Source organism: Eptesicus fuscus, chromosome 11, assembly GCF_027574615.1.
Source record: "Eptesicus fuscus isolate TK198812 chromosome 11, DD_ASM_mEF_20220401, whole genome shotgun sequence".
In the NCBI taxonomy this organism is placed as follows: domain Eukaryota; kingdom Metazoa; phylum Chordata; class Mammalia; order Chiroptera; family Vespertilionidae; genus Eptesicus; species Eptesicus fuscus.
Genome location: NC_072483.1, coordinates 54,364,470 through 54,387,531, shown reverse-complemented (window position 1 = coordinate 54,387,531; position 23,062 = coordinate 54,364,470). Strand labels below are relative to the sequence as shown.

General features: G+C 37.5%; 1 protein-coding gene across 1 annotated transcript in view; it reads left to right on the top strand.

The window, feature by feature from the left end:
- Positions 1-23,062, top strand: part of SESTD1 (SEC14 and spectrin domain containing 1) — a 105,543-nt gene that overhangs the window by 42,107 nt on the left and 40,374 nt on the right. Inside the window, exons 3-5 of the mRNA XM_054723245.1 lie at positions 2,082-2,190; positions 7,324-7,414; positions 12,023-12,136. Coding sequence (XP_054579220.1) covers positions 2,082-2,190; positions 7,324-7,414; positions 12,023-12,136 — 314 coding nt within the window. The remainder of the gene's footprint in view (positions 1-2,081; positions 2,191-7,323; positions 7,415-12,022; positions 12,137-23,062) is intronic.

The window sequence follows — 23,062 nt, the reverse complement described above, 5'->3', positions numbered from 1 at the left end:
TGGATATTATTATCCTTTTATAATCTTTATCACTGATATTTTGCTTCCTTATGACACTTGTCTCTGTGCAGCATTTGACTGTTGACCTTACCTATCTTGAAAGTCTTTTTCCTGCCAGTTTCTGCCCTCTTTTGTGTTTGTACCAGTGATTATTTTATTGTTTGATAGTGAAAGCTGAGGGCATAAGGCTAAATAGAGTTCTGAATGTGAGACCTGTTCCCTGAAGACAATTCCACAGTGGGTCAGCATGCTACAGTCCAGATGTGATAACCATTTTTTTGATACCCTGCATCCTAGCTTGTCTTCCATCTTATTAATGTAGGGATATAGATTAACATTTTTTGAGGAGAAAATGAAACATCTCTTAGCCCACCCCTCTTGATTTTCTCCATTGACCATTAATTATTTTAACAATTAAATTAACACTTAATTTTCAAACTTGTTTAAAAATAGAGAAAAACTTTTTAAACCAAAATCATTCAGGGAATAGAGTTAGAAAACCATGGGTGCAATCTGTTTTTTTTTTTTTTTTTTTTTTAAACTTACATTCTAGACAAAAAAAACCCCAAACAAACGTGCAATTGAAAGTCTCAATTGATTATCTATTAAGTTGAATCACATGAAATTACAATTTATTGAGGTTAAATAAAATGGTTGAATATCAGTAATTTTTATGGTTAACCTAATAACAGGGTCCTCTATGGTTGGTACATCAAGAATTGCATTTATGCACTCATAGCAGTCATCTTGTTCACACCTTTTAGATCAGGGGTGGGGAACGTCCAGCTGATGGGCCATATAAGGCCCGTGAAATCATTTGGTTTGGGCCTGCCAAGGCATTGGGGGAGTTAATTAAATGTTTGACCAAATATGGCAGACTAATTTTTAAGTTGATAATTTGGTATGACCCGTAATGAGGTTATAAATATACAAACTGCCCTTGGCAGGAAAAAGGTTCCCACTCCAGTTTTAGATAATACAGAATTGTTTCCTTTAGAATCTGCTGGTTTTTAGGCTTCTAAAATGGCCACAACTGTCAGTTGCATCAAAAGATGGGCTTCAGAGTGCAAAGTCAGTCATATGGGGAACTTTCAAAGAAGCTCTGTGTGTATAAAAGTATTAGTTATATTTTATTGCTAATGGAAAATTGAATAGGAGTTGAACAAACGTGAAATGTAAGTTTCACTACCTGGGTTTCAGGCTTCTATATCCAGGTCCCATACACTCTTCTCAGCTGGGCAGGACTGTCCTTATTGCCTCATGAACGAAGAATGTCTAGCTGACCTTTGTGCGTTAACTCATATCAGTCCTCATCACAGAATGCTCTTTTGGCTTGGTTTACAAATTCTATCATTTTCTTAAGTCTGTCCAAGGAAACATTCCACATTTATCACAGCTCCTATCATTTTCTCCATTTTTTTTCAATATATTTTTATTGATTTCAGAGAGGAAGGAAGAGGGAGAGAGAGGTAGAAACATCCATGATGAGAGAGAATCATGGATCGGCTGCCTCCTGCAAGTCCCCCACTGGGGTTCGAGCCCACAACCCAGGCAAGTGCCCTTGACTGGAATTGAACCTGGGACCTTTCAGTTCATAGGCTGACGCTCTATCCACTGAGCAAACCAGCTAGGGCTTCTCCATTTCTTTAATCCTTTTTATAACACAGCCTAGCAAAAAAATTGTCACATTTCATACCGTTATTTCTTATGACTCAAAGCTTTTCTTAGGTTGATTTAATTTTACTTGTAAATGCTTATTGTGCTAGGCTCACAATATGTGTTTGATGAGTTGATTAAATTAAGAAGTAGACTAGAAAGAAGAAAATTAAACTGATAATTGCTATGTGTAAGTGAAAATTTCATGGGTGAATTTTTTTCCTTTTATTTTTTTCTAAATTTTATATAATTTTGCTATACTACTATGGACATTTACAGTGTATAAAATAAATAGCCATTAGGTAGTTTTTTACCGATGTCTTAAACTTGTAATTATTTTATTAGCATTGAACCCAAATATATATTTCTTGTTTAGTGCTTTAATATCTACTGCATATTAAATTTACCTTTTTTTTCTTTAATAGGAGGAAAGGACAGACGAAGTGGCCTCATTCTGACAATTCCATTATGCTTGGAACAGACAAATATGGATGAGCTGAGTGTCACCTTAGACTATCTACTCAGCATTCCAAGGTGACTCTTAAGGTGTCTTTTCTTAAATCTCAGTATGTCTTCATTCACTTACTAATGATTCTTGCTATTGTCAAAATATACTTTGCTAACTTATCTGCTTTTATTAGCAGTGAAGTTATAATTAAAAACACTAGAATCTGTAATTTATGATACCACAACAGAAAAAATACTCTTTTTATGCTCTTCAGGCACTGAATAATATACCGATTTCCAAAATTTATGTACTATCAACTTTTAAGGAACATGAAGATTGAGTATTTATGTATCATGCAACTTGAGAAAACTTAGAGAGAAATGAGTTGAATAGAAAGTATCTTTTATTTAGTTATGTATTTCACTATATAGATATAAGTACATCTGCATATTTTAATTTATTGAGTGAAGACTATTAGGAGTTTAAAACATTCTTGTTTTAAAAAATGCAAAAAATGTTTATATTTTAATCCAAAGGTCTTTGGATTTTTAATTTTTATATTTCTTGGGTGAAGACAAAACTTATACTTTTCTGTTTGCTTGAGCCTATCCTTCATTTCAACAACAAGGAAAACAAAAAAAGTCCTCTCCTGAACTTCTTCTTTCATCGGTGATATTTGGGGGCTGAAGTCTCTTGAGTAGGCCTCCCAAAAACATTTGGATCAGAATCTCTGGAGGTTGACTCCCAGGCATCAGAATTTTAAAAAATGTTCCCAGGTTATTTCTGATTCTGTAGAGCTCCAACAGGTACAGAAGTTACCTTTCTATTTTTCTCAAATTTTGAATTTTTTAAAAATTCAAATTTAAGATTTTAAATTGGTTCTTCCTAGTTGTAGAAAACTCATTTATGTTACAGAAGAAACATCAGAGCACAGGGGTTTAATGACTTGCCAAAAATTACACAGACATTAAGGTCATAAGACTTTAGTTACTCAGTAAATACATGAGGTCCTACAATGAGCTCAGCTCCTCCTGGTTCTAGGTACTGAGGAAATGGGTGAACAAAGCACACCCAGTCCCCGCCCTTATCAGCCTTATGCCTGAATGGTCAAACTAATATTACAAATAAATACATAGCATATTAGATGTTCATGAAGGCTATGAACACTAGAGTTAAGAGAGAGATGGCTTGGGAAGGGTAGGTGAGTCAATATTTTACAAAATGGTAAGATTTTATCAGATGTGATTGATTTGAGGAAAAGGACCTATAGATGTTTGATGAAAGAGCATTAAGAAAGAACATTTAAGACAGAGGGAACAGTAAGTGCAAAGGCCCTGAGGCAAAAGCAGGCTCAGCATGTGAGACCAGTAAGGTGGCTGGAGCAGTTTGAGAGAGGGACAGAGTTCTTCTGAAAGAGTGATTAGAGAGAGAGGCTGGAGTCAGAACATAGAGGACCTTGCAGGCCATTAAGTTCTGAATGAGAAGGAAAGCCATTGCTGCATTCTGACTGAGGAGTGATTTGATTGAATCACGTTACATTTTTAAAGGGCCTCTGTATTTAAAGCACTGTGCTGGAAGCTGCCAAGATATCAGTAAGATAATATTCTTGCTTTTTTGGGAGCTTGTTATCTAATGAAGATAAATTATAAACAATAATTATAATAAAAGCATGAGTGAAATTAGTGCCATTCTGTAAGTATAAGCAGAGCTCTGTGAGTGGAGGAGAAGGAGCCCTTCATTGTAATCAGAGAAATTATTAAGAGCTACTGAACACTGAGCTCAGGAAATCTTTGGCAAATAGAGTGAGTGAGCTTGTTGAGGAGTCTCTTCTCTTTTACTGCCTGTTTAACGAGTCACCTCGCCCTCGAAAGGCTCTTAATAGAGTAGGAACAAGGAGGCAGGGTTTTAATAGTTTGTTGTTGTTGTTGTTAAAATATAAACATGTAAATGGTAGTATAAGAATTTATTAGTATAGCACTTCAGCTCCTCCAACATGCCATTTATAAAGTACATAACATGCTTCTAAATTATATATGTTATTAAAAACAGCTTAAACTGTCACTCCACTTATAGGAATGAAGTTGAAAAACAACAACAAAAAAACACCTTATCCCTTTAAATAGTTGAAATAGTGTCTTTGGATTGTGTGTATTTTCATTATCTATTTCAGAAAAATGTGAGAAAATTATGATTAAGGGTGTTTTTAAGTACCTCAAAAGATAAATTTGGAGTATTTCATGCCCTTAAGATCACTGCAGATGGTATTTGCAAGCTTCATTACTTTCTTTGTCTTAATATACAGATTAATTTAGAGTGTGCTTTGAAATATAAAGCCTTGTGTAAAACTTCTTTAACAAAATGGGTTGTGTAACCTGTGTCTGAGACATGCAGATGCCAGTGAGGAGAAAATACCAAATTTTGGGAGTGGCTCACTTCTCTTGGCTCTGGTACCAACCAGGAAAGGCCCTCTACTAGGCAGTCTGTGTCTTAGCTCTCCCTCCTGCAAATTCCCACAATGCATTGGAAGTCCCTGACTTAGCTGCCACTTCTGTGAAAACCACTCAATAGCCAGCTACCCTCTCCAGCTGATCTCTCTTGGGCTTTTGTCCTCCCTGAGTCATAGTGGTCTTCCTAGATGTCTTGTGGGTAGGGAACTCCAGGAATTTTCTCCTTACCTGATCCCACAACCAGCAATTAGATACCAGATTTGCTTTCCCTAGTAAGGCTTTATGTATTGTTGCTAATCCAGAAGTGGTTATTATATTGCCTCAACTTCTTGCTACCCCGCCCAACAATACTAGTAGCTCCTATATTTTGTAATACAAAATCCAAAAATAGAACACTTCAGCATTTGAGATATATAATTACTGAGATATAATTCAGATACCATGAAATTCACATACCCTTTAAAAGTGTACCATTCAGCAGGTATATTCACAAGGTGGTGTGACCATCACACTGTAATTACAGAACATTTTCATCAGCCTAAAAAGAAACCTTATACCCATTAGCAGGAACTCCACTTCTTCCCCTCCTTCCAGCCTCTGGTAACCACTAATCTGCTATCTTCTGTCTCTGTGGGTTTGCCCATTTTGGATATTTTATATAAATGGAACCATATAATATATGGAGTTTTGTGTCTGTCTTCTTTTCTAGGTTTATCTATGCTATATAGCATGTGTCAGTACTTTATTTTTTTTTTTCTGGTTGAATAATATTTCATTGTATGGATTATTACATTTTGTTTTTCCATTTATCAATTGATGGACATTTGGGTTATTTCTGCTTTTAACTATTTTGAATTATGCTGTGATGAACATTTGTGTGCAAGTTTTTTATATGATCACTAGAGGCCCGGTGCACGAATTTGTGCATGGGTGGAGTCCCTCTGGGTGGCCTCCAGGCATCGGGCCGAAACCCGCAATCCAATGCTGCCTGCAGCTCCTACCTGCCACTCCCGCTCATCCCGACCCCACTGTGCCTGCCACAGGCCCGCGCCAATCAGTCCCGATCAGGAGAGGCTCGTGCTGCCACAGCAGTGCTCACCAGCCATGAGCCCTGCATCTGGTGCCCTCCCAAGGGGAGTGGCCTGCAGGATCGGCTAAAACCAGCTCTCCGACATCCCCCAAGGAGTCCTGGATTGCGAGAGGGTGCAGGCCAGGCTGAGGGACCCCACCGGTGAACGATCTGGCCGGGGAGAGACTGCGGGAGGGCTCCAGGGCGTGTCCAGTCCATCTCGCTCAGTCCCAATTGATCGCCCGGACCCCAGCAGCAAGCTAACCTACCAGTCGGAGTATCTGCCCACTGGTGGTCAGTGCACGTCATAGCGACTGGTTGACCAGTTGACAGTCTGCCCCCTGGTGGTCAGTGCATGTCATAGCTAGCGGTTGAGCAGCCTTAGCATGTCATTAGCATGTTACGCTTTGGTTGGTTGTTTGTTCTGTGCATGTCATAGCTAGCGGTTGAGCAGCCTTAGCATGTCATTAGCATGTTACGCTTTTGGTTGGTTGTTTGTTCTGCCGTTTGGTCTATTTGCATATTACCCTTTTATTATATAGGATATGATTCAATTTGTTTCACCTGTTGCATACTTCTCACTCTTTTTTTGGAAGCTCAGGTTCTGTTCCTGCCTTTAGCAATATCATTCTTATGATCTTACTGTTTTTCATTAGAATTGGACATCACTTCTCCAAAAACTCTATTGAGGCTAATGTGAATTCTTAGAGGGGTTAAGGGAGGATTAGCAAAATCCCCTCGACTGTTGGATTTAAATCTCAAGAAAGGGTCTGCTGTTTACCTTTCCTATAATGTACACAATTGCGAGAACTTTGAGTAGGGAGAGGTTTCACTATAAATCCTTGCTCTGCTAAGCAAAGCTGTAGTTTCTTCCACTGTATTGGAAAAGGGGTAATTGAGATCCCTGCATCCAATTGATTTTATAAGTAAAACAACAACAACAACAACAATAATAGTAGAGCTATGTGGCTTGGTTTTAGAATGGAGTTTTTTTCATATAGTTGCATTTTACTAGGGTAGGCTTCTGGAAAGTGTTAGTAAGTTCTTGAGTAATAGATATTATATAGCAGTAACACATTTTCCAACACACAACATAATATTTTGCTGGTCAAGTGACGGAGAGTACAAAAGTGAGAGCAAAGGTGGGTTAGAGATGCTGTATTCAAGCTTTGAATTACTGTGCACACTACATGCTACCTCATCTCATTACTTTTCTCCAAAAGAACACAAAGAGGCCCATTTCCAATGGTTCAGTAATAGCTTACTTCATTTTCTACCTGTTTTACAGTATCACTTTACAAACCTTCTACTTCAGACAGAAAGAAGAGACGAGAATTATGTGTGCACTTGGCTGTCATTAGTTACCTGCTTCATTGTGATCCCATTTTATAGATGAAGAAATTAAGAGACCAGTGAGACTATTTGAAGATTACTTTGATTTCTTCTCTTTTTAAGAAAGTGACTTTCCATGCTTTAAAAGTAATTTTCTTGCCAAATTAGCTTGTAAATAACATTATTTTCTGAAACGAGAAAAACAAATTGCTTGAGAAAACTCAAATGATATACTCTGTGTTGACAATGTAAACCAAATCAAGTGACATTAATGCTGCTCCATATACAATTAAGATGTGCACTTTATTTAGAATTGTGAAGAATAAAATATGAAGTTTATTTTAATATTTTGTAGTTTTGTTTCATTTCAGTGAAAAGTGTAAGGCTAGAGGATTTACCGTGATTGTGGATGGCAGAAAATCACAGTGGAATGTGGTGAAAACGGTAGTCTTAATGCTACAGGTAATTTTATTTTTGACTATCAAAAAATGGTTTTATTTTGTAGCAACAGATATGGTGATAATGGCAAATGCATTTCATTTATAGGACTGTGCCCAGGCTTCTCAACAGCTACTGAGCTCTGAAATGCACAGCTAACTATTGGTTTGATACATTAAATTCAATTCTTGTAGGTTTGACTTTGAGGAGTAAAATAAATGTCAGCCCTATTCTGAAGGTTTGTAAATGATCAAAAATAATGTCATGTTTAAGTAATTTAAGCAAGTAGGCCAGTCAGGGTAAAAGTGTGAGGGGAGACATTATCAGATTCACCTGGGAGCTTTTGCAAGCTGTAATATCTGCATCATCTCTACTCCACCCCATTCTGATACTACAGGTAGGGCAGTGGTCCGAAAACTCATTAGTCAGCCAAATATCAACAGTACAACGATTGAAATTTCTTTTGAGAACCAAATTTTTTAAACTTAAACTTCTTCTAATGCTACTTCCTTCAAAATAGACTCGCCCAGGCCGTGGTATTTTGTGGAAGAGCCACACTCAAGGGGCCAAAGAGCCGAATGTGGCTCGAGAGCCATAGTTTGCCGACCTCGGAGGTAGGGTGTAGGAGTAGGTAATTCTTTTCTGCAAAAGCTTCTTAGGTGGTTTTGATAAGTGTCTCCCTTCTGTCCCCGTCCCCCCCCTTTCCTCCACAATGCATCAGGAGTCAAGATGGTCAATTTCTTTCTAATCCAGAAGAACTGTACTTAACAGCTGTATCCCCAAGGACTCCAGAAGCTCACATACTAGCATTTGATAAGCAGCTGCAATTATACAGGCCCTGATCTGATTCTAGTCTTGTGTTTTATAGTCTTGTGCTCCTCACAGAATACATACATGGTCCCTTGCATATAGTAGAAATTTAGTAAACATTTGTTGATGTATTATAAGCGTGTTGAGGATACTGTGATCAAAAATGGAAAAATAAAATCTATACTAATAAAAGGCCTGTGGCCGTGATGCCGTAATACCGTCACGACCAAACGAGCATCCAGGCAGGCGGGGTGGGCAGCGAGCTACTAGCGGAGGAGAGCTAAGAGCTGCAGCCGGTGGAGCAGTTAGCTACGAGTGGTGGGGGGCCAGGACGGGGGGCCAGGGCGGGGCGAGAGCTACAAGCGGCGATGGGTGGGGCGGCCAGCTGAGGCAAGTGGAAGTGAGCTATGCTGGGCCTCTAGTATTTGAATAATTGAAAGGGCCAGATTGCTCTTACCTGGGTTTCCTCAAAAGGGCTTCTAGAGAAGGTAAAAATTAAGTGAGTGAAATATAAGAGATTGAATAATTTAAACGAAAGAGAGTGAAAAGAGCATTTTTGGCAGGACACTGACTTTAGAGACAGCTCAAAAATGAAGGGAGTTGATGGCAGGCCAGTGTGGGGGAAATAAAAGTTGGCAGTTACATGGGATAGTGAACATTCAGTTAGGTAAATAGTGATATTTAAAGCCAGATCAACAATTTTAAATGAACTAGGAAATAATTGGTAGCTGCTTCAGGATTTTGTAGAAAGGAGTATAATTTAAAAAAAATTAATTAACTAAGGAGAATGACTCAATGTTATATCTTTTATTTGGGATAATTAGGAAAAGGGATTCAAGGTGTGGAAACTGGTAATTTATTTTTCAGTTTTAGTGCTTAATAGAGTTCGAGTACTATACTAAGTTTGCTATATAAATTATCTCATTGAATTTTATTCTTAGAGCCTTGGGAAGCAGGTTCTATTATCCACAAAAGTGAATTGAGGTTCAAGGATTCTAAATAACTTAGTGAGGTTCTTGTAGTGGAAATGGGAAGGAGCCACAATTGGAAGTTATCACGTCCTAAGCATGGTCTTAGCTTTATCCTTTACAAAGTTTATATTTTCCAGGTGATATATCTGAGATGGTCCCCAAATTACCCATTTCCTTATTATTAACTGTTTGGCCTAAACCCTCACCATTAGAATCACTCCTTTGGCCCTGGCCAGGTAGCTCAGTTGGATAGAGCATTGTCCTGATAGGCCAAAGTTGTGGGTTCTGTCTCCAGTTAGGACACGTTCAAGAATCAAACAATGAATGCATAAATAAGCAGAACAGCAAAAATTGGTGTTTCTCTTACTTTCTCCCTTCCTTTCTCTCTAAAATTAATAAATAAAATTTTGGAAAAATAAAAAAGAATCACTCCATTGGATTGAAAAAAAAAAAACACATAGCCTCCTGAGGATCAGTTTTCAACAGAGCACATATTAGTGTCCTATCATTACTTTTTCTGTCAAATATGTTCCCAGCACTGTTATATTCCAAACACGAAGATTAACTCTTCTCTGTCAAAGTTGTTAAAATAACTATTAGGTGAGAAATCCATTAATTACGACCTGTGTTCTTCCTTTCATCCCATTATTCAACTGTGTCACAGATGCACGGGGACTTGCTGTTTAAACTGGACTTTGATCAGTGGCAGTTTTGAAGAACAATCAATGGACGATTTAATCCCCTCTTGTGATTTCTTTTCTGATAGGTATTTTAACAACTTTTGGATTTATTAATAGTTAACATTTTCAGAAATTGCAGTGGCCTGTTGTTTGCTCCTAGTCAAACATATTCTACATACAAAGTCTCTCATTGCTTTTATTTCAGAAGATACTGGTATCAGTTGTTTGGGAGCCCAGAACTTAGTGCTGGCTCTGCCGACAGCTATTATTCTCTCAGATGGGTGGCTTGGTTTCTCTTGTTTCTCACAGGTTTAATACTTAATGATTTTGAAATAATAATCTTTCACAAGTCATATGAATAAACCTTAATCTACCTTAAACTTCCTTGTCCCTCTGAAAAGTTTTGATTTTATTTTTAATAAAATGGAAATTAATAAAATATTTTACTTAGTTTATTCATAGCCCAGTCATTGCAGGGAACACTTAGGTTTGTGATGTGCCCAGTGCCATGTTTTAAGTAGGAAGGTCTTCTATCGTTCCCTAATTAATAATAACATTGTTATCATTACTCAGTTATACCATTTATGGTGTAGAATATAAATTTAGGGTTGTTGGTCCCTGGAGTTTGTAAATAAAGTTTTATTGGAACTAAACCACACTCATTTGTTTACATATTGCTTCTGGCTTCTTTTATACTACAGGGATAGAATTTTAAATAATTGCAACATAGACTGTATTGCATGCAAAGCCTAAAATATTTATTATCTGGCCCTTCAGAATGAATTTACCGACCCCTGGTCTGGAACATTTGAAATGGTGTGGTGGAACTTAGGAGTAAGACAGGCTTGGTTTCTATCACAGCACCATCACGTAACTCTTACTTTGGATAAGTTACTTTAGTTCTCTGAAGCTCAATTTATTCTTCTGTAAAGTTGGAGGATGAAAGCCACTTGTTAATGCAGATTCATTTATTCAATAAATATACTGTATATATGGAGTATCCTCTATATGCCAGGCACATAGGAGTGACATGATAGATAAGGTACCTGCCATTGGGCAGCTTATGTTCTACTGGAAGAGTTAGACAGTAAACAGGAAAATTACTAAATAGTGAAACATCAGATAGTGGTAAATACTAGGAAGAAAAATGCAATGGTAAAAGGAGGCTGAGCCAATGGTGCTATGTTAGGTAGGGTGGTTAGTGAAGAGGGAATATTTGAGTAGAATCCTAAATGAACTGAGGGAGCATTCCTATATGGGACAAAGAACATTCCCGACAGGAAACATCAAGGCAAAAGTCCTGAGGTGGGAACAGACTTCTTACATTCCAGGAGCAGCAAGACCATCATAACTGTGGTGGAGGAGTGAGCTGAGGAGAAAGGTATGAGATGAGGTCTGAGAGGTCACTGGCCCTGGAGGGCCTTCTAGACCTTGGTAAGGGGTTGAATGTTATTCTGAGTAGAGAAAACATGAAGCGGGGAGGCCTGTTAAGAGAATATTTCAAAAGGCTGACAAGTTTAGGATATTAGCAATGTAGGTCATAGAAACGGGCAAATTTAAGATATGTATAAGGAGCTTGCTGATAAAGTATACATGGGATATTTATACATGGATAAATGTTAATTTCCATTTTTAGGTTATATGAATAACCATATCTATTAAATGTGAAATTGTATTAATCAAAGATTAGCTTTGTCCTCGTTAAGTTAATAACCATGCAGAATCTTGCCTTTTTTGTATAGTGACCTCTAAGAAACTTATTTTGTGAGAAAATTGATTTTACGTTATTTGAAGAATTTCTCCAAGAAAATTGCATTAGAAAAAAGAAATTTTATAATTTTTCAGCTAAAAATTGCCTTGCAGTTTAATCTATACATATTCCTGTTAGAGAGATTCAGTAAAACAAAAACGGTTAACATGTACTGTGTGTATTGCTGTTTACCTTCACAATGGAACACTTAATCTTTTCTGAGTCAGCTTGTCTTTCAAGTATTTCTTTATTGCCATATATGTTTTGAAGTTTGGAGTATTTCTTCTACTTTATTATTTTAATTATTATCCAAAGGTCTCTTAACTACTCAGCCTAATCATGAATATCTAGTAATTTATAACTTTAACAAACTATTCATTTTACATGTATAATTTATAATTATTTTTTTTATATTTTACAGAATGTTGTTCCAGCTGAGGTGTCCCTTGTTTGTGTGGTAAAGCCAGATGAATTCTGGGATAAGAAAGTAACACATTTTTGCTTTTGGAAAGAAAAGGATAGACTTGGCTTTGAGGTAAATATAGGAGTGTGTTTTATCTTTAAAAATAGCGTTTTGCTGGTATTGTTTTGTTTTTGCAGTTTTGGACACTATTCAGTGCTTAAGTAATGCTTCCTCAGTGCCTAAGCAATGATCAGTAAGTATGTAGTCAGCATTCAGATACTTGTTGAATGAATTATGATGCTTTGTCAAAGACCACAAATGCTTTCTTATTTTCATTCAAATCACTCTTTGTTAACTCCTTTGAATAAGTAGAAACTTTTCAGTCAAAAAGTTTTTGTGAATTACCACAGGACATGTAAGTCATAGTAGGAAATCATAGACATTTTGTAATTGAGGTCAGAGCATATTTTATATAATATGCCATTTATTTATTTATTTTTTTAGTATTTGGTTTGGTTTTGATACATGAACACAATTATCCATCCTTTCCTATTGACATTTCTCTCTCCCTCTCACTTTCCTTGCATGAAAGTACATCTTATTGTAGATCAGGAAGAAGTCCAAAGATGAAAATACAAATTTCAACAATTCTGTCATATTTTTCCTTCCACAACCTGTTAATCCCAGTTTCCTAGTAGGAGAGTTGATAGATACTAAACTTTACACCAGTTAAATAAAATATGGGAGCTTTGCAAGGTGTACGAAGTCCAACACTTACCCTATAGAATATAGAGCCTTCAATGCTTGTAAAAGCCAGACAATTAAGACTCATTTTGGACCTTGCTACACATGTTTATTTTCAATAAAGTCAGTGTCAATGTATTTTTGGTCTGGAGGAAAGATTGCTCAGGTGTCTGAGAAAGATTTAAGAAAACCTGGTTAGTTCTTAAATGAGGTAGCTTGAAATGTCTTAAAATGAGTGATTTTTTTTCTTCACTTAAAGAAAATATTAGGTTATAATTTACATGCAATAAAATTTACCCATTTTAGTGTACAGTTTTGAGAGTTTTGAAAACAGGTATGTAACCACATCACAATCAGGAAATATCTCATCACGCCAAAAATTTCCATCATGCTTCTTTGTAGTCAGCTCCTTCTTCCATCTCTAGTCCCTGACAACTACAGAACTGTTTTCTGTCCCTATAGTTTTGCCTTTTCTAGAATGTCATACAAGTGGAATGATACAGTATGTAACATTTTTAATGTTTTTTTTCACATGTGCATTTGCACTTGAGATTCATCCATGTTGTATGTATTGATAGTTATTACTGAGTTACAGTATTCCATTGTGAAGGTGTACCGCAGTTTGTGTATCCATTTCCCAAGTTGTGTTCAGTTTTTAGTGATTACAAATAAAGTACTATAAACATTCATGTATAGGCTTTTATATGAAGTTTTTATCTTGAGGGGTAAAATACTTAGGAATTGGATTGGTGGGCCATATGGTAAGTATATATTTAACTTTATAAAACAATTCCAAAGTAGAATTTCAAAGCCGCTATATAATTTTGCATTCCCACCAGCAAAGTATGAAATTCCCATTCTTGTTAGCACTTGGTATTGTCAGTTTTTGTTCGTTGAAATTATAGTTATTCTAGTGGTTGTGTAGAGGTGAATCATTTTGGTTTTAACTTGTATCTCTCTAATGATACAAGTATATTTTCAAATGTTTATATGCCATTGTTTATCTTATTTAGTGGTAAACATTTTTGCCCATTTAAAAAAAATAAATAAGGCCTTTGTTTTCTTGCTATTAAAATATGAAAGTTCTATACTTACTTAGATAGAGGTCTTTTATGAGCTGTGTAATTTGCAAATGTTACGTCTCTGTTATCTGCCTTTCAAGATCTTAACAGCATGTTTCAAGAAGTTTTTAACTTGGATGAAGTGCAGCTTTAAATTTTTTTCTGAACAAGGCTTTTTGTGCTGTAGTTGAGAAATTTTTGCCTAACCTAAGGTCACAAAGATTTCTCTTAGCCCTAGCTGGTTTGGCTCAGTGGATAGAGTGTTGGCCTGCTGACTAAAGGGTCCTGGGTTTGATTGCTGTCAAGGGTACATGCCTGGGTTTTGGGCTTGACCCCCAGTAGGGGGCGTGTAGGAAGCAGCCAATCAATGATGCTCTCTCTCTCTCTCTGTCTCCCTTTTTTCTCTGAAGTCAATAAAAATATATTTTAAAAAATTTCTCATATATTTTAGGTTTTATATTTAGATCTGTGATCCATTTGAGTTAATAGTTGTGTCAAGTTATTATCTGATAATATATGTTTCATGGCTTTGGTTATTAATTTGTTCAAGTTGTTTTTTGACTCAGTATATGGTCGATCTTGATTTCCTTGTGTATGTAACAAGAATGTGTGTTTGCCATTGTGGGCAGAGTGATCCATAACTGTCAAGATAGTTCATAATGTGATTTCAAATTGGTGTTCTGTTTGATTATTTTCCGTGTGTGTGTGTGTGTGTGTGTGTGTGTGTGTGTGTGTATGTGTTTCAGTTTGGGTATTTTCTATTGATCCATTTTCAAGTTCATTGTTTCTTGGCTGTGTTGAATTTGTTAATGAAGCAAACTTACTTCATCTCAGTTGCCATGTTTTTGTTTTCTATAATTTCTATTTGATTCTTTCTTGTAGTTTCTACTCTTTGCTGAGATTCCCCATTTGTTCTGCAGTTTTTCCATGAGAAACTTTAGCATCCTATATAATAAAAGCCTAATATGCTAAGTGTCTAGTGGTCTGGTCATCCATTCAACCAATCAAAGTGTAATATGTTAGTGATATTCTAAGGCCGCTCAGCTGCTCGCTATGACGTGCACTGACCACCAGGGAGCAGATGCTTCGACCAGTAGGTTAGCTTGCTGCTGGGGTCTGGCCGATCAGGACTGAGTGAGACATGCCAGACACACCTGGAGCCCTCCTGCGGTCCCTCCCTGGCTTGCCAACCTCCCACATCCCTCCCCAGCCCCAATTGTGCACTGGTGGGGTCCCTCAGCCTGGCCTGCGCCCTCTCACAATCTGGGCTGAGGGACCCTCCCCACCCCCAGTGCACGAATTTCGTGCACTGGGCCTCTAGTATCCTATATAATAAAAGCCTAGGTGGCGTCATGCCCTTGCGCAATGTCATAACAAGGCCACCACAAGATGGCTGCCCTCACGTTGTCACAAGATGGCCGGCAGGGGAGGGCAGTTGGGGGCGACCAGGCCTGCAGGGGAGGGCAGTTGGGGGCGACCAGGCCTGCAGGGGAGGGCAGTTGGGGGTGACCAGGCTTGCAGGGGAGGGCAATTGGGGGCGACCAGGCCTGCAGAGGAGGGCAGTTGGGGGCGACCAGGCCTGCAGAGGAGGGCAGTTGGGGGCGACCAGGCCTGCAGGGGAGGGCAGTTGGGGGTGACCAGGCCTGCAGGGGAGGGTAGTTGGGGGGAACCAGGCCTGTAGGGGAGGGCAGTTAGGGGCAACCAGGCCTGCAGGGGAGGGCAGCTGGGGGCGACCAGGCCTGTAGGAGAGGGCGGTTGGGGGTGATCAGGCCAGCAGGGGAGGGCAGTTAGCGGCAACCAGGCCTGCAGGGGAGGGTGGTTGGGGGTGATCAGGCCAGCAGGAGAGGGCAGTTGGGGTTGATCAGGCTGGCAGGGGAGGGCAGTTAGGTGTCAATCAGGCTGGCAGGGGAGTGGTTAGGGGGTGATCAGGCAGGCAGGCAGGTGAGCGGTTAGGAGCCAGTGGTCTTGGATTGTGAGAGGGTGCAGGCTGAATTTTATGCACTGGGCTTCTAGTATTATAATAATCTTTAATTCCCTACCTGACATTTTTTATATCTGGATCTGTCTCATTCTGGGTATGTTGTTTGCTTTGTTTATTGGCAGTGGGTTGTTTTCTTTCTTGCCTTTTGTGTGCCTTGTTATGTTTGTTGGATGTTGGACATCTTGTTTAGGACAGTAGCAATTGAGGTAAGTGGTATTTGTGCTTGCATATGGGCCCATCTTGTCTTTTACAAGGCCTTTTAGTGGGGTGGTAGGGGAAGGGTTGGTGGATTGAGCTGAGTTGAGTTGGCTTTTGTTGTTGCTATTGTTTTCCTCAGTGTACCACAGGCTTCAAATCCCTCTGGCTGCTTTGTGTTAAAGATGTGGGCTGGTTTGCCAGAGCAGTTTGTTTTTATAATACAGGGTGGTACAAAGTAGGTTTATAGTTAAGAGTTTGCAAAACCCAGAGTTTATTCTTGTATTTTTATTTATTAATTGTTGTGTTATTTTCCATAACATTTGTGAACCTATTTTTGCCCCACCCCATTAGTATTCCACCCTCAGCTCTTGGTTTTTCCTTTGCACTTGTGTGTCTCAGAGAAGATTTCTCTTTGCACTGCTGACTCTCCCTCAGCAGTAGACTGCTGTTGCTTGTTACCTGGTGTTTATCAGAGGGACATTTTCTGTTCTGATATAGCCTCGGTCTTAGGCAGGCTCTGTAATGGTGATTCCAGTGGTTAGGGCCCCCTTAGTGGTGTTGCCCCTTCCCCAACTTCGGGGGGCCTCTTCTCTGGGCTCATAATATATTCTTGCCCACAATAGGATAGAAGGTTCTTCTTTACTCTTCTTCCAGCTGCAGTGGGGCTTTACTTGTGCCCTAAAGTCAGTCTATCATCCTTATCTGAGCACCTAAAGGTTTTTGTTCTCTTGGAGAGGTAAGAGTTGAAGAATCTAGGCTGTGCATCAACTTCATGCCTTTTCCAGAGTGGCTGCTGCTTCCTTCTCTAAGGCCTGTACTCTGAGAGAGGCTGTGTTGAAGTTTCTTATCTATCCCCAGTCTTTCTCTGGAGTCCCTGGGAAGTCTGTGGAGGGGAACCTGCAAATGAGTTTAAATTCTTGTGGCAGCACCTCCCAGGTCTCTGCAACTTTGACACTAGCTCACATTTGACCTTGAGCAATTCATTACAAATGTTAGCTGAATTCTTTCCTGGCTTGTATGGAGTCCAGCATTTTCTCCAGATAAACAAGTGTTCCTGTCTCCATCTGTCCCTGAAGGTGCAGGTCTTTCCTTAGATTTCAGGTTAATTGGTTTCCCTGTGAATTTAACTTTCATGAATTCAAGAAAAGTTGTGTGATTTTTCAGATTAACTTGCACTGTTTTGTTGTTGTTCTTGTAAGGGTTGGAGCAATGCTCTTTCCACCTCTTTATTTTTTTGTTAATCTTCAGCCAAGGGTATTTTTTCCATTGATTTTAGAGAGAGAGTGGAAGGACATTGATGTGAGAGACACATCGATTGGTTTCCTCCCACATGTGCTCCGACCAGGGCCAGGGATCGAGCCTGCAACTGAGGTACATGCCCTTGACCAGAATCAATCCCAGGACCCTTCAGTCTGTGGGCTCACACTCTAACCACTGAGTCAAACCGGCTAGGGCTCTTTCCACCTTTTTACATGCTAAGCAGAAGTCAGATGTTTTGTTTTTCACTTTTATATTTCAGCTTTTGTCATTATTGACCTGACTGTGATCTAGACATAGTAGAAGAGTACGTGCCAGCATGTACATTAAGAAAGGTGTTATCCTGATAATTGAATGAGAAATGCATCCCAGGGAAGAGAAACAAGTGTAGTGAGGGAAGAAAGTAAAAGCTGAAAGCAGGAGGCCTGGTGTTGCCATGGCAGTGAGTACTTCAGACAGTCAGGGAGGACCGCTGTTCCTGCCAGGAAATGTTGCTCCAGGAGGATGCAAAGTGATCAGGAGCCAGTGGTTCAGAAAGTAAGCCACAGGCACTGAGTGAGGGAGAAGACCCCTTTGTGAGGAGCCTGTCATAGCCTGCATAAGCATCAGCCTCTGCTCAGAAATGCTCTGTCCAAATGGATCTCATGCTTTATGAATTAATTGTGATGTAATACCTTGCAGCTTGGAGGATAAAATGTAAGAGAGAATTCCTGTCTGCCTTGATTTGATGTCATAGACTGATGTTTTAAAACTCAAGCATTAAAGCTTCTTATATCAGCATATTTTCTGTTAGGCATTGAAGAGGTTCAGCTAGCACATTTTCCCAAGTAAATAAGCACTAGGCATTTACTAAAAGCCTAATGTTCTAATGAGATGAGAGTAGTTTCAAATGCTGCCTTGCATACCACCAAACCTATTCAACTATACGGGGCAGTTCAGCACCAGCCATTAAATGATACTTAGAGCTATATGTAAAATTGAATTCAACGTAGATACTTGTTTAATTAAAAACTACTTTCCATGGTGTTATTTTGGATCATTTGGGCCTTTGAAAGTACATTATAACTTTGTTATGAGTACTTGTGTTCCTATAAGCATCAGTATGTTTTACTTCATGGAATTATCCATAACAAGGATTTATTACCAGCTGTCTACATGTTCATCAAATAAACACCCAGTAGTAGTTATTTTAATGACACCCTGTTCCCAGATAATTTCACATTTTCTTGCCCATCATTCTCCCTAATTTTTTCCCTCTCGATGAAGTTCTTCCTGTTAATTTCTCTAATGTTTTTCACCAGCTATTGAATATTCATCTTTCATTGCTCACCTAAATGTTTCTTCAGCCATCCTTCCTGTGTCTGAAATAGTTGCCTACCTGTTCAGTTTCTTCTTTAGCAGCTCAGATATCAGGTACTTTCTGTCCTTTACCAACATTTTACCTCCTGGTGTTGATAGATTTTGATAGAATTTGCTGTTGTCTATCAAATGATAAGATAAAATTGAAGTAGTCCTGGCAGTAGTCTTTTCCTCAAATTGGGAGACTAATAATCAAAGGGATCTCTATCTTCTCCTTCTTTATTGTCATTCATGAGACTAAAAGTGTTATTTACGGGTATGATAACCAGCCACCATTCTAAGTTGTTTTCTTCTCATCTCTTTTTATTACTGCTCTGATCCTGTTCTTTTTCTGAGGCCATACTAATGTTAGATCCAGGACCCAAGACTGTCTTCATGTTCCTCTATTTATTCTTCTTTCCAGTTTTTATAGAAAGTTATTTTCCCTTAGAAAAATATTCTACAGCAAACAAATGCAAGCAAACATACACATTGAGATAGTATGAGTATAAACACATATACACACGAGTATGTACTAAGCACGCAAAGACTTAGCAAGACACATTTTAATTCCAAATCTTGCACACACATTCTTAGCATAAGTAAACTAAAAAGTAAAACATCTGAGTGCTTGGAGAGTGACAAGTTCAGTGTTACATTCTTTAACCGTTTGCACTCGCTTGCTTTTTTCTCGATTCCTTTATTCTACTCGGGATTTAATTTTTTAAATACCCCAGATTTTACAAAGCGTGGCAGTAGAATAAAAAACGAGTTTCTTTTCATACAAACTTATTTATTTGGATTTTTTTATATTTCAAATTATTGAAACATTCAAAGAGTAATTTTAATCTCGATATCTGAGTGCAAAAGGTTAAGAATATTTTATTAGGAAAGGATACGTATTCTAGTTATGGAGAGAAGAGTGGGAATAAGGGAGAGACAAGTTTTAAGTCTTTTCTATAAATTTGATTTCAGGTTAAAGAAAACCTTCACAAAAGTTTTGGTTAAAGACAATATGTTAAATATTTTTCTCTTCAAACTTTTTGAACAATGGCATGTGCTATTTAATAAAATATTATGCTTATTCATTTAATTTGTCTTAACCTCTCAACATAAAGGAAAAAGTAATGTTTTATGTAGGACTTTACTATTAAAACAATTTCATAGTGTTTATTTTCTTTGAAAGGATTTGGCAAAGTGATCTTTTTTTCTTCCTTTCTGTAGTATATCCTTAAATATATTTTATGTCATAAAAGAAAGTGAATCTATACTATTTACATTTAAGTTAATTTTAGGAAAAAGAGCTTTAAAAGAAATATTCAGATGCAAATAAACCTTTGCCACATATAACTGAGTAACTGCAGATTTTTCCTTTGGCTTATTAAACTTGAAATCTGTTGCCAATAATTTTATGGATGTAGGTACTGCAAAATATTAAAAGGGGTGTGTGTGTGTGTGTGTGTGTGTGTGTGTGTGTGTGTGTGTGTTTAGTGAGATTAACCAGAGTGGATGGAAAGTGACAAGTGCTCTTCATTGGGCAAGAACAGGTCATATGTTAGAAACAATGGTCCAAATTAAATGTATGGGATGGCAGCTGATTAGAATTATGTCCTCTTAGAGCTTAAAGAGACATCATTAATAATTTAATGTAGCTTCTTTGGCAGATTGGGGCAATAAGCCAGGAGTGAATTCCTTTAGGTTGACTTCTACAAGGTGAGTGAGTTTGTGTCAGAGCTAGGCTATAAACCTGGAATGATTGGCTCCTAGCTTAGGATCCTTCTAGTTATTATTTAATTGTGTTTAACTTAAGGAAGGAATTTGGAAATCTCTTGGGGGTATTCTAGTAAAGCCTTTGGCTCTCTGCACTATTATGACCAGAGGAGCAACAACATGTAGATTTATTTAGAGTATTGTCAACAAAGACTTTAGAAACAAACCAGAAATCTTTAATCCACTTTATGAAAGTGTTGTACAGCTGTCTCTGGATTATTGTAGAAACAAAAAAAAAGCTATTTCCTTTATAGAACCTTATTTATTTTTATATTTCCAACATTAGAATACATAACATCCAATAAATAATACTTTTAATAAATAAATTTAACTTCCATTAAATAATGATTATTTAGCAAATAAACAGCACATCATTAAAAGTTGTTATAATATGAGGGACATGATAGAGAGATTTTTTAAAAGATATTTCAGTGTTTTAAATAGAATATTGTGCCAAATAAGGCACAGTTGTAGAGCAGAAAGACCATTTATTATGTTTTCCATTCATTGTATTTTCTGTTCAGTCATTTTTTTTTCAGGAGAGAGTGTTTTGGAAATGTCATCTTTTCAGATGTGAATTGATGGTCAATTTAGCAGGTAGTTCATTTCCTCATCGAATAAATAAATTGTTAGTATATACTTAGTTAATAAATAGCTAGACATTTTTAGAGAAAGGAGAAGCCCCTCCCTGGGATCTGATTGTGTTTAATCTTTCTAGAGTGGAAGTGTCTGCCTGGATCCCAAAAGGAGTTCATGGCAGCATATATGGTTTCTATGGCTTAACTCCACTTATTGTTGAATGTTTAACATCATGCCTGTCTCTAAGAACTAGTCTAAAGAAGCTGCATCGGAGCTAGAGGATAAAATAAAGCCCTCTGTGGCAAGTTCTTCACTAAGAGAAAACCGTTTTCTGTTTCTTTTATTCTATTGTTTCTTTTAAATTAGCTCCCATTGGTACCTAAATAGTAAAATATGCTAAGCTCCTTATCCTAGAGATAACATTAAATTGCCATTTAAAGTAGACAGATATTATACAGTTTGCTGTTATTAAACTAACCAAAAATGTAATCTAATATTCTGTATCTTATTTTTTTTATTTTTTTAATGGAAAAAAGAATCACATGAACTCTCAACTTCCCTGTCATTACCACCTCCCGATTTTCCTTGTTCTACCTCTAACCTTCTTGCTTGCTGCCTCAGAAGAGGTACTGTTTCCCCAGTCTGAGGTTGAGATCTCATCTTGTTTCTTGTATAAGTCATTTCCTTCTTCTAATGATTCTTTTCTGTGTTTAGTTTTTTAATATGGCATTTGGTACATACTATTTTAAAAATGTATATGTATACAAGAATCTTAATAATAAAACAAACACTTGAATACCTACCACATAACCTAATAACTCAAATATCTAGAACTTAAGATAAATCTGAGTGCCCCTCTCTGATCCCATTCACCTATCCCCATCCCTGAACACCTAAATTATTTGTGTTTATTCATCTTCTGTTTAGGTTTTCTTTCTGTATGTGTGTATTAAAAACTTAAATGTGAAAGAAAATCTTTAGAAGAAAATAGAGAATGTTTATCTTTTGTATTTATATCTAGAGAGTTGTCATTTAGGGATATTTATTCTAAAATAATATATTTAGTTTTATTTGTTTTTTGAGTTTTATAAATATGGTATCATGATTTTAGTCTTCACTGACTTGCTTTTTCTCACTCTTCATTACCTGTCTAAGAGTCATGCATATTCTTGCAGTAGCTGCAGTTGATGCATGCTCACTGCTGAATGTATTTCCATTGTATGAATAAAAACAATATACTTATTCTGTTGGTGGGTATTTGGGTTGTTTCCATTCTTTTACCATTATAAATGATGCTCTAGAACATGTACAGGTATATGTCTCCTGATAAACGTGTATAAGGTTTTTGTTTGTTTGTGGAATATCCAGGCATAGGTTATAGAAACGTTTACAATTTCAAGATAATGCCAAATTGTTCTCCAAAGAGGCATTTTAATTTGTATATCCACTTGTGGTATATAAGAGTTTCTGCTGCTCTTCACCTTGCTACCGCTTGATATTGGCTAATGAAAATATTTAAATCATTATGGTCTTTTCTCAAGTTATCCTTGGGTATCTGATAGTTTAGTCGAAAAATAAGTTGAGGGTTTTTCCTTTATTTTTATTATCTGAAAGCATTTAATTAAGAAGTGGCCTGTTCTTTGAGTTTTTTAAATTTAAATGAAGCTTCTTAGACTGTGAAGCTAAGCAAGTAGCTTATAGGTCATCAGGACAAATGTGCTGATTTTATAAGAGGAGACCACTGAGGCTTCCAGGCTCCACAGGACTTACTAGAAATCTCAGGGCTAGTACGGAGCAGGGCCAGAATGGAAGCTGGTTCGAGGTCTGGTATACTTGCAGCATCACACACAAACTTTTACAACATAGTTAGTTAATAAAATACTTCTTAGCTACTGAAAATTTATTTGATTTTTAAAACTCACTTGTAAACTGGCTGGGCCTGGTATTTTCTTTTTGGGAAGATTGTTTTAAAAGAAAGATGTATAGTTATTTATTTTAGTTTTTAAATAAATAATGAACTCCCTGTATTCCTACCTCTAGTTCCAACAATGATTAATCCATGGTCCCTCCTGCCTCATCCTTACCCTCAGCCACTTTGCTCAGGGAAAACTGAAGATATTATAGTGAACG